This window comes from Carettochelys insculpta, chromosome 2 (genome assembly GCF_033958435.1).
Source record: "Carettochelys insculpta isolate YL-2023 chromosome 2, ASM3395843v1, whole genome shotgun sequence".
NCBI classification, from domain to species: domain Eukaryota; kingdom Metazoa; phylum Chordata; order Testudines; family Carettochelyidae; genus Carettochelys; species Carettochelys insculpta.
In genome coordinates this window covers 105732928-105745351 of record NC_134138.1, presented here as the reverse complement: position 1 = coordinate 105745351, position 12424 = coordinate 105732928, and the positions used below count along the sequence as shown (strand labels likewise).

Below are 12424 nucleotides of genomic sequence, written 5' to 3'. Positions count from 1 at the left end.
GAGACTGGGTTGCAACACTCAACTTACGAGATGCTTACTTTCATATAACGATCCACCCGGGACACAGACGCTTCCTCCACTTCACGGTCAGCCAGGAGCGCTTCCAGCCCAGGGTTCTTCCGTTCGGCCTCTCCTCGGGCCCCAGAGTCTTTACCAAAACCCTGGCAGTGGTGTCAGCCTACCTGCACAGACAGGGGGTGTTTATTTCTCCCATATCTGGGCGACTGCCTCCTAAAAGGGACCTCGAAGGCAGAGGTCTCACGCATGATACGCGTCACAGCGGACACGTTTCTTCGCTGGGCCTAGTCATCAACCTCGCAAAGTCAAAGTCCGAACCCACACAACATATAGAGTTCATAGGGGCACGCATAAACTCTATCACAGCAAGGGTGTACATACCCGACGCCCACTTCCGTGCAATCAGTTCGCTGGTGCAAGTCATTACATAGAGCCCCATGGTGCCGACCTTACCGTGCCTACAGATGCTGGGCCATATGGCGGCAGCGACGTTTGTGGTACAGAATGCCAGGTTGCACATGTCAAGCCCGTAGCATTGGCTAGCGAGCGTTTACAAACTGCCATCCCGCACTGTCCACAGGGTGGTGTCGCGCACAACAGAGGTGCGCAGATCCCTGGCATGGTGGGAAAATACCGAGAATCTGCTAGTGGGGGTGCCTTTTCTCCAGCCACAAATTTCTATTTTTTCTTACTACTGACGCCTCCCACGTGGGTTGGGGAGCGCACATCAGTGACAAGGTAGCGCAAGGGCTGTGGTCCCCTGTGGAACAGACACTGCACATATCCATACTGGAGCTCAGAGCAGTGTTCAACGCCTGCAAACATTTTTGAGATTACCTACATGGCAAAGTAGTCGGGATTCAATACCGACAATACCTTCACTATGTTCTACATCAATCGATAAGGAGGAGCACGATCCTGTGCCCTATGTGCGGAAGCACTCCGATTGTGGAATCGGTGCATCGCCAACAACATAACGTTGAAAGCCTCATACTTGCCGGGCGCTCACAACGTGAATGCAGATCAGCTGAGCAGGCGCTTCGCAATCACGCACGAATGGCAGATCCGCTCCGATCTGCTACAGAGCATTTTTCATACATGGGGGTTCCCCCAGATAGATCTGTTTGCCACCCAGTACAAAAAAAAAAAAAAAAGTGTCCCCAGCACTGCTCCAGGGCAGGAGTGGGGCGGGTGTCCCTGGGGGACGCATTCATGTTTTTCATGGAAGGGCTCCCTACTTTACGCGTTTCCCCCACAGTGCTTATCCGCAAGGTCTTGCACAAAGCCAGAAGGGAGAGAGCTCTCATGATACTCATAGTCCTGCTTTGGATCGGCAGCAATGGTTTCCCTTGCTTCTGCACATGTCAGACTGCCTGCTGCTCCCTCTACCGGTGGTGCCGGACTTACTCCCGCGGGCTCAAGGATCCATAGTGCACCCACACCCTTAAGGTCTATACCCATAAGCATGGCTAATCCATGGCTCAGCTCCTTAAAGAGCACATGTACGGAGGGAGCACAACAAGTCCTGGAATGTAGCTGAAGGACCTCCACCAGGAGGACTTACAAACACAAATGGACCCGTTTCACAGCCTGGTGTTCCGCCAAGCAGTTAGCTCCCTTTGACGTTCCTATACCTGTAATACTAGAATACTTATTGGACCTCAAGAGAGGTGGGCTTTCTCTAGCCTCGCTAAAGGTCCACCTTGCTGCTATATCAGCCTTTTCAGCATACGGAGGAAGGGCCCACAGTATTCGCCCATCCTATCATTACCAGGTTCTTGAAGGGGTTGGTAAACCTGTACCCCCCCTCGGAAACCACTTCCACCATCGTGGAATTTGGACTTGGTGCTCAGCACGCTATCGGGTCCACCTTTTCAACCATTAGCCACAGTTCCCATACGTCTCCTTACAATAAAAACAACCTTCCTCCTTGCAACTACGTCAGCCCGCAGGGTGTGTGAGCTCACGGCAGTGATGGCAACGCCGCACTGCACAGTATTCTGAAAGGAGGCGGTAACCTTAAGGCTGCACCCAGCCTTTGTTCCAAAAGTCTCTTCGAAGTCCAATCTTAACGAGCCAATAGTTTTACCTTCGTTTTTACCCGAAGCCTCACAGCTCTGGCAAGGAGGCACGCCTGCATCTCCTAGATGTGAGGAAGGCGTTGGCCTTCTACACAGACAGAACTAAGTCCTTCTGGAAAACGGACAGGCTTCTAGTCTCTCTCGCTCCTGGGTCAAAAGGAGAAGGTCTCTCTTCCCGGAGAATCTCAAAGCACATTGTGTCCTGTATAAAAATGTGCTTCGAACTTCGAAAGACTCCTTTGCTGGCCCCGCCCAGGGCTCACTCCACCAGGGCGGTGGCGGCGTCAACAGCCTTCTTCAAGGGCATCGCCTTAACAGACATCTGTAGAGCGGCGACCTGGTCATCCTATGACACCTTCGCCAAACATTATGCCCTGCCTTGGGTATTCGAAGAGGATATCCGTCTGTCGACAGCAGTCCTCTCGGGGGCAAGCTGCACATACCCACCTCCTTACTTGGGTTACTGCTGGGTGGTCACCTATTGTGGAGCACCCACGGGGACCACTCGAAGAAGAAAGAGAAGTTACTCACCTGTAGTAACGATGGTTCTTCGAGATGTGTCCCCGTGGGTGCTCCACCACCCGCTCATCCTCCCCACTTCGGATCTCTGTCTAGTGTTTTTCAGGAGCATCCGAGGCGGTTGGTCAAGGAACTGGCGGGGACCGGATCGTGCACGTGGCCGGGGACGCACAGGGGGGCGGCGCGCGCCGGTGCATGCGCGATCCAGGAGAAACTTCTGGAAGATTTCCGATCTGTGGCGCCGGGCGAGCCTGACACCTATCGTGGAGCACCCATGGGGACACATCTCGAAGAACCATCGTTACTACGGTGAGTAACTTCTCTTTTTCTCTCAGCTCAGTTAGATCTTCCCCTTAAAAAAAATCTATCAAAACAAAAAGCAGTCAAGTAGCATTTTAAAGACTAGCAAAATAATTTATTATTATTTTTATTATAATATATTATTTTGCTAGTCTTTTAAGTGCTACTTGACTGCTTTTTGTTTTGATAGTATATAGACTAGCACAGGTCCCTCTCTGTTGCTATTCAACATTAAAGAATCTAGTACAACATTGAGTAAGTTGAAAGAAAGCAAGTAACTATTGCTTTTATTTATGAAAAGTGTTGTGTGGTAAAGTCTGACTTGGTCATTCTCACCATGGGTCTCAACTCATGTGTCTTGGCACAGTAGAGATTCAACTGCAGCTAACGAGGAACAGTTTACATTACATTACATTAGTGTACATTATCATGTATAGAAAGCAAGGCTGTGTCTACATGGGCACAAATCTTCGAAACAGCCATATTTAGAAGATTACTAATGAGGCACTGAACTGAATATTCAGTGCCTCATTAGCATTAGGACGCTTCCAGCCATGGCGCTTCGAAAGCGCTGCTTTAGAAAGCACGCAGCTCAGCACGGATAGCTGGGGGTCCTTTTCAAAAGGACCCCGCACCTTTCGAAATCCCCTTATCCCGCTCACTGATTGGGGTGCGGGGTCCTTTCGAAAGGATCCTTGTGTAGCTGCACTAACCCGCAGCTTTTGAAAGCGACGTTGTGACCAGAAGCATCCTAATGCTAGTGAGGGGCTGAACATTCAATTCAGCGCCCCTTCGTAATCTTCAAAATGGCTGCTAGCATGGCTGTTTCGAAGATTTCGAAGATTTGCACCCATGTAGACACACCCCAAGAGTGCTAAAGGTGTTTGACTCTGAATGCGGCATTCCTTCTGTCTTTCTGAATTTTATGTTCCTTGCTGGCCAAGACCTGAATGGTGCCAAGACTTCACCTACATAACATTCTTTTACTCTGTGTAATCCTACAAAGCTGTCTACAATTAAAATGGGTTGAAATGTCACTTTATGAGTTGGATGTGATTTTGACAGAATCAAATTTAGCTTCTATGGTTACACTGTCTATGATGAATAAGTTTTATATATTTCTTGAGTTTTTTTTAATGTAGTAGATTTTGGAAAGCGATGTTCCATTCCATGCTCTATAAAATTTGTTTGAAGTGATGGTTAGTAAATTTGTATCATGAGTCTAAAAAAAAAATCTGTGGGATAATCTGGAGCATATAGAGGGAAATATTTAAATTTTAAGAAGAACAAATTTAAGTGAAGGCATTCATACTTTGAAGGGAACATTCTTTGATCCAATGGGTGGTCCCACGTCACTTTGTAAGCCAAACGCAGGAGCACCAGACTTTACGTAGAGTGCGCTGGCACATTCCAAAAGTGGATCTGATCTGATCTGATCTGTACACAATCTAGTCACATTCCAGTAACAAAAGTACTGTGTCTTTCTGTTGGCAAGAAACCAGGCACTAATTCAGTTCTGTATCATGAAATGCAAAATTCTGGCCTTCCAAGTATCAAATTCAGCATTTTCTTGGTAGGTCAGATAGATACATGCAATTCTTTTACATTGAATGAGCTACATTCTGTGTTGGCTGCTGTGCAATCCTAGTTCCATCAAAGTCTGTGGAAGTTTTGCCATTGGTTTATTAGAGATGAGATTTCATCCAGCTTTTCCTTTATTTTTGGTTTTTATTGAGACTGCTACTGGAACTCCTCTTATGAACCTGAGCCTTGTGGTATTAGGCTCTGTACAAATAAAAAGACTCTTCCCCCAAAGAGTTTATCCTTGTCATTAGCTTTTGATTAAACTAGTATTCAGAGTATTTAATAAAATAATCCAAGGGGCCAGTATATGCAAGAGACTGGCAATGAGGTACAGATTCTTTCACATGAGGCATAATGGTAAAAATCATTCTCTAATCTCCACTTCATGCTAAAGGAAATGAGTTAATGAACTCTTATATTTAGTAGGTTTACAAGTCTGTGAGGAGGCTTACCTTGCTGTACCAGTTCTGTACATAGACACTATAGCGATCTGTCAACAGAAGCTATTGTCAGAGGAGCTCTTCCAGCAAAATTTCTGTTGACAGATCACGTCCACGCACAACAGCTGATTGAAAGAGCGCTTCACTCACTCTCTTGACAGAAGGGCCAACAAACAGGGCTGCCCGATGAACCAGAAGACTTGTCTGTGAACAGATGACCTCCTGAAGCATCTACACAGCTTTTTTTGTTGTCAGACATTGTCAACATGGGCTTTATTCCTCATTGTGGAGAGACAGAATGTTGTCGGCAGAAGTACCGCTTTTTATCGACAGACTGTTGACAAGACATTTTGTGTATAAGTATCAGAGAGGTAGCCATGTTAGTCTGTATCTTCGAGAACAACAAGAAGTCCTGTGGCACCTTATAGACTAACGGATATTTTGGAGCATAAGCTTTCGTGGGCAAAGACCCGCTTCATCAGATGCAACCTGATGCATCTGATGAAGCGGGTCTTGCCAATGGAAGCTTATGCTCCAAAATATCTGTTGTTCTATTTTGAGTATAGATGCTCCACACATTTTGTTGACAAAACTGTAGTGCAGACCAGAGGTTTTGGCATTTGGTTATATAAAATTAGTACATCTCTCCAGGATTAAAATAGTGTGTGCTCCTACAGAGGAAGGTCAATATAAAATTGATACGCAACTCCTGGTTTTTGTTAACTTTTTTTTTCTTACAGATACCAAAAAGCATGATGTTGTAAAAAAACTGGGTGTGATGGATAAGTTATTTGTTTACTTTAATGAATGTGTACATCGTGATGGCAAGGTAAAAATATAATGACTTTTTTAAAATGTTGCAGTAAAAGTAGTAGAACTCGATATCTTTCTGTACATTAATTGCATTAATATCATGCACATGTAAGACCACAAGTATGTAATCTTGCTGTATGCTTGTTTTTTTTCACTTGGACTTTGCTTAGGGTAGATTCTCTATTAATCCGTATATGTAGTTCGTATAGTTAAGTTACCTAAATTATGGTGGAAGGAACACTATTCCCATTAACAAAGACTCATAGAAATGTTCTGGAAGGGACCTCAAGTGGACATTGAGTTTATCCCTCTGTATTGAGGCAGGGCCACATAAGACTAGACCACTCCTGACAGGTACTTTCACACACACTACTTAAAAACCTCCAGCAGGGAGAATTCTGTAGACAACCTTGGAAGCTTGTTCTTCAATTTAACTATCATTATACAGGTTGAAACTCTGTCAACATCCATGGTTAGGCAGGCCCACGGATGTTGCTTGAGCAGAGAGCCCCTGGGTGGCCAGGAGCAGAGTCCTGCTGGTGGGAGCTCCACCAGGGAAAGGGAGCCCTGCCCCTTGTCCCCCAGCCATGGTGAGCCCTCCTGGGGGCAGAGAGGCCCAGGAGTCAAGCCCATCTTCACTTGTCCCCACAAGATTTCTAACTGTTCTTTACCAAGACCCCCCTCTACTCAGAGATTGTCTGCGCATCCAGCTCCCCTTCCCACACAGCTGAGTAGGTCATATACAGATTTTCCCCACACAGAACCTGATCACCCCACACTAAGCCCCTTTACACTTGGATCATATCAGTCTGAGTCTGCTTGCCCCACACCTGGGTTGTGAGTCGGATTGGGCATGCATATGAGATTCTGTCCCTATCATTTGTTATTTCAGTGCTCCTGGTGTGGAGGATCAGGGCCCTGGGATGTTTCTGTGGCACACCAGTTCTTGTGCTGCATCTGGTTCATATGTAGTCTTACAGCCAAATCTGCTCTCTGGGTAGGGCATTCAGTGTGTTCTCTCCCCTTCATTCAGTTGCCTATTATCATCACTGCTATGCTGGAACCTCTACATTTACTGAAAAATAAAATGTGCAGAATGTTTAAATTTTTGGCACAGAATTTTTAATTTTGGGTAGCAAAATTTCCTCCCGAGTCAGACGTCCCCATAACACTTGTGAATTTGACTGAAGTTTTTAGAAGTTTATGAAGAAATCTTTTTAAATATTGATAAAAGTATCTTATCTGATCTAAATCAACAAGGACCAGCAGAAGACATTTAATTCCTACAATTCTCTTTTAACAATTTTGTTTTAGAATTGCAGCATGTTTTTGTGCAATATGTATAATAGCAAGAGAAAAATCTGTTTGACTTCTGGAATTATTGATCATTAATACTATCGTACTGATGCAAGAGAGCAGAATTTTTGTTATATAATATTAGAGTAGAAATCCATTAATACGCAGTAACAGAAAGTTAGCCATGTTAGTCTATATACTATCAAAACAAAAAAGCAGTCCAGTAGCACTTTAAAGACTAACAAAATAATTTATTAGGTGGTGAGCTTTTGTGGCATAGACCCACTTCTTCAGGCCTTTTTGTTAGTCCTTAAACTGCTACTGGACTGCTTTTTTGTTTTGATTAATATGTAGGATTGAGGAAGAGCACTGGTTGTGAATGTAGGGTCAAAAGTTAGGGCTGAAATTATCCAAGAACCTATGTCACATTAAAAGTCACGTCTAAGCACGTCTGAAAACTTTACTCTTAATTTGGGGGTGAGAAGGAGGGTTTGAATATGTGCATAGCAAATTTTGAAATCACAGTAAACAATCACTAATTTTGTCTCCTCCTTTTCTGATTGGTTTTTCATCTATTTATCTATGGTGTGCTCAATGTGGACAGGTAGGAGAGAGAGGTATATTGATTGTCAAAGAAGGCAAAGTCTCTAACTTCAACTTTCAAAATGAACCTTATAGATCACAAAAATCTTGAATATCCATCATGAGTGAAGACTAGACTAAAATTGGAATATTAAAAGTTTTGTGAGGTTAAGTCTGTCACTGATACCTGTTCTGTTGTTAGAGAAATTCAGTCTCCAGGGCTGTCATTCCAGTCACAGTTCAAGGGTGGTTTTTAGGTATCAGCTGCATCAGTGCAAACTCCCAACCAGCGTGTCTACTCTGATCTGAAGGGAATTCCCTTGGGGCAATGAGACTGTATTTTAGTGAACACATGCATTCAATTAATTTTTATTTTGTACTTAGATATTGACTACATACAATAACATACAATAACCACATACAATAAGATAAATTTTCTCAAACTGCTTCACTAAGTTATGTTGCAATATAAATTTTTCAATAATTTTTTAAAATGTACAGTATCCTTTTGAGGGGGCTGCCAGTGAGCTATTGGAAAGAGCAGAGAATTAAACAAAACCTCGGAAGCAGACTTTAGTGATGCTAGCAGATGTCACAAAACAGATCTTAAGTATGGAAACCAAGGAATGTAAAGTAGTGGAATAGTCTCTGATATACTGATGTCTGAAAGAGATACTGGCTTTTTTTCTTGATGTTCACTGGACAAACTGTTCCTATGTATTCTGCTTTTTATGGTTTGAATGAGGCCTTGGTTCTGTTTCTAGCCTGTCCACAGACTCTCTGATCTTGGGCAATTTACCTCATTTATCTGTTCTTCAGTTTTCATATCTATAATTTTAGGATGATAAAATTTAGCCATTTTCAGATCTGCAGGTGAAAAATGCCATAACATGAAATATTACACTTTATTTAACTAGAACTATTTGCAAATTTTTTTGAAGATGGAAAGGACTTTAATTGTGTTCTTTGAAATGAACGTTCAAAGATGACTGTGAGGTTAGAGGTACAGAAAAAAGTATCTATTTACACTTGGAAGTAATTAAAAATTGCTGCTGAATTGGTTACAGCCACTTTGGATATACTCCTTTCCATATTCATTCCGATTCGTTAATAGTTTTCAAGGTATTGGTGCTTTTGATCTTTGGAGGGGCATAAATAGTAGAAATGTGTTGATTCCTACAATGTCAGTATCTACTATTCATTAATTAAGAGTTTTCTCATGTAATTGACTATATAGTAGTACGTGTAGAGAAGCCTACGTTAACATACTTTTTCCAATCTCCTGCAGATCATGGAATGTATTGTGTTGCCATGCCTTACGCTTCTGCGAAAACTTGTATATGCTGATCCAGTTATACGCCTGTCATTAGCACAGCAGCCTTCTATCCTGCTCACATTATTGAGAGGTAATTGGGAAAAGCTTTGAAGTGGCTTTGGTATTCTTTGAACAGAAAGAAAATGTCTGAAATGTGATTACGTAGTTATATGCTCCCCTCCCCCACCAAAACAAGCAAGCAAACAAAATATCAAACTCTCCTCTGGCACAGGATTTAATCTTTGGCTACTTCAGGTAGCATCACATTTTAAGAAAAAATGGCTTATTGATTTGAGCCATGATTCTGTTCCTGTTGAAGTTAGTACACTTTTTGAGTTAAAAGAGCTACATCAGTATGTTGTATTATCAATGGTTTGTTGAAGAGTGTTTTAACTCTATCTTTTTATATAGTTTCCTTGATATTCCAAGATGACTGTGCTGTTCTGACTGAAAGTGCAGCAGTTCTTTGTCTTCTACTGTTTGATGAAGTAGCACGAAAAGAAATCTGGTGAGCTAAAGTATAGCAATTTAATTTTATCTCTTTTTGTTATCCCTTAGTATCAAAATCTGGGTTTTTCTGATGGTGGTATGTAGACTTGAAAATCTGCTCCAAAATTTATTTCTGTATAGTTTTCTTAAAAATATTTGTCCTACAAAATTTAATAAAGAGCCTGATCTAAAGCCTTTTGATATGAAAGGGTGCTACTATATCGATGCCAATGGATTTAAGTTTTAATGGCCTCCTGTCATGGTTCTGATCCAGCTGTTGAGTTGTTGAACTTACAGGCTGGGTCTACACATGCCCCTTCCTTTCGAAAGGGGCACGTTAATGAGCAGGTTCGAAAGATGCTAATGAGGCTCTGCAATGATCACCAGATAGGAGGAAGGGCTTTCGAAAACTGTGGGGGGGGTCCTTTCAGAAGGTCCCGTCTCCATGGGCAGCGCGCGATTCGAAAAGCCCCACATTCGAATTGCCGCAGCCGCCATTATGCTAATGAGGCGCTGCATATTCATTGCAGTGCCTCATTAGCATCTTTCAAACCTGCTCATTAACATGCACCTTTCAAAAGGAAGGGACACTTGTAGACCCAGCCACAATGAATAACTCCAATAGAGGCATAAGACATTTCCTTTAACTTTACAGCAGATTCTTTGTACTTTTATTTTTGAATACATTAATGAAGTATATAACCATTTCTTACAATTTGATAAGTACTTTGTTAGTCATGTTCATACGGTGCTTACCATAATACAGCCACAAAGTGACTGAGGCCTCTGGATGCTACCGCAATATAAATATTTTGTAACAATTCTCTGTGTATATTAAATTGTTATATTATTGCAAGTGCTGTCCCCCCTACCCCCCCTTTTTTTTTTGCATACTGTTTCTGTAACTGTATTCACCAATTTGAACAGTAAGCTCTGGATCATCTTTCTGTTCTTTTAAATTTAAAAAAAAATCACTGCTTCGTTGGTAGCTGGGATTCTGTTTAGAAATACTTACTTCTATCAAAAAATGACCAGTTTATATATGTTTCATCCCTCAAAATAAATTTAAATAATTGAAATGGGTTGATATTGTCTTCTTGCCGTTCATATACTTGAAACTTATTGGAAAGAGTTGTTAAGTCTGTATTTCTTCATATAAAAGTAATTTGAACCAGTTGTCACATTTTAATATGCCATTGTAATATTATCATACAAGACACATTATATAACAAATATTTTGATTTTTACATGTAGAATATGTATAATATGCATAAAGTCAATGTTAATAAATTCATATTATGGGAATGTAGTTGTTTGTTCAGAAATATCTTCTGAAGAGCTACAGAGGTGGAAGGAAATAAAATATTGCGTCTTCCTCGAGTGTCCCCGTGGGTGCTCCACGATAGGTGTCGGGCTTGCCCCGGTGCCGCAGATCGGATCTTTCCAGCAGTTTCTGCCGGACCGCGCATGCGCCGGCGCGCGCCGCTCCCATGCGCACTCCCGGCCATGTGCGCGATCCGGTCCCCGCCAGTTCCTTCTTAACCGCCATTGGCTGCAGATGGAATCTGCTCAGGCTGCGGCCAGAGTCAGTGTATTTAGAGTTTTTCAGTTTAGTTCTCTTTCAGAGTTCTTAGTAAAATTGTTTGTTTCTTTATTACAAAAAAAAAATAATAATATATATAAAAGTCTTAGAAACGAGAGGAGGAGCGGAGGCACCCCGGGGACGTGGAGGCCAGTAGGCCGCCTGCTGCGGCAGGCTGGAGTCCGTGAGAGGGGAACAGGCACAGAGAAGGTGCTAAGTACCCTATTAACAGCTCAAAGACTCACCACAATGTCCTCTTCAGGATTCAAGAAGTGTGAGTCCTGCTGCAAAGCTATGCCGGCCTCTGATGGGCACAGTCAATGTATCAGATGCCTGGGGGAATCACACGTCACCCAGAAATGCTCCTTCTGTGCAAAGCTCACAGCCAGAGCCAGAAAGGACAGAGAAATGCGGCTGAAAATGCTGCTGTTTGATAAGGCCCTCCAGCCAGATATGCCGGAGAGGCCTCAACCGGAGGGACCCACAGGGCTCCATAAAAGGAAGGTGGTCTCCTTCACCCCCTCGGTGCAGAAACGGAGGAAGCTCTCTCCAGCCCGATCCCTGCCGGCGGTCACAGCGAGCGGGACGGGCGTAGCTCACAGCCCCCAGCCGCAGTCACAAGCAAGCGGCAGCGCAGCAACGCACGTGGCAGAGGCTGAGCCTCCGATTACTAAACAGCTGGCCCGCGCATTCAGAGCAGTGGCCAGGTAAGCGCCAGAACCGGCGGCACCGCCGCAAGCGGCACAGACCCCCGCGGCACCAACGGTGCAGGGCCAACAGGCCCGTAGCCTGCAGGCACCGGAGGAGACCACCCACGCGGCACCGCAGATGAGCGTGCTGAGTGCGGCGCCGACAGCGGGGCCGAGATCCCTGGCACGGGGAGGGGCGGAGCCAGCCCCACAGGGGAGGGGAAAGGCAGCAGCGAAAACCTGGCACCGCAGCCCTTCTCTGGACAGGGCTGCAGGGCTGCTCTCAAGAAGTCCTCCCCTTATGCTGCGTACACCAACTAGGAGACATGGGTCTCCCCCAGCCTACCCAGAGCCTCCTTCCCTATCCTCCAACCAGCCTCACCATGGCTCGGGCCACCCTCGCCTTTTCTGGTATTTGACCCTCTGGAGTACTACCACAAACCAGTTTCGCCATTGTCTCAATCATCCAGATGATCTCGCTCCTCCAGACATCGGGGGTATGCAGCTCGAGAGTGGTCCAGGTCTCCATCCCAGGAACCATGCCCGTGCTGCCACGGTCGTCCTTATCACGCCGGGCATAGACACCACAGGCATACACCCAGAGGCAGGTCCCCTGCGGGCACTCACGGACGGGGACGGAAACACAGCTGTCTCAAGGGGAGCTGATTTTGGAACCCCAAGATTTTCCCTCGCAAGCCTCTAGTGAGAGGGTGTAC

The 12424-nt window shown here is 44.3% G+C and overlaps 1 protein-coding gene across 6 annotated transcripts in view; it reads left to right on the top strand.

Annotated features, from left to right (window-relative positions):
* The window catches only part of RTTN (rotatin), a 194422-nt gene that overhangs the window by 58729 nt on the left and 123269 nt on the right, over window positions 1-12424 (top strand). For all 6 annotated transcript variants that reach the window (XR_012644470.1, XM_074987517.1, XM_074987516.1 and 3 more), the window contains 3 exons: window positions 5683-5771; window positions 8922-9039; window positions 9360-9456. Coding sequence is in view for 5 of the 6 variants with exons in the window: in XM_074987517.1 (XP_074843618.1) it covers window positions 5683-5771; window positions 8922-9039; window positions 9360-9456 (304 nt within the window). In the remaining variant the exon portion in view is untranslated. The remainder of the gene's footprint in view (window positions 1-5682; window positions 5772-8921; window positions 9040-9359; window positions 9457-12424) is intronic.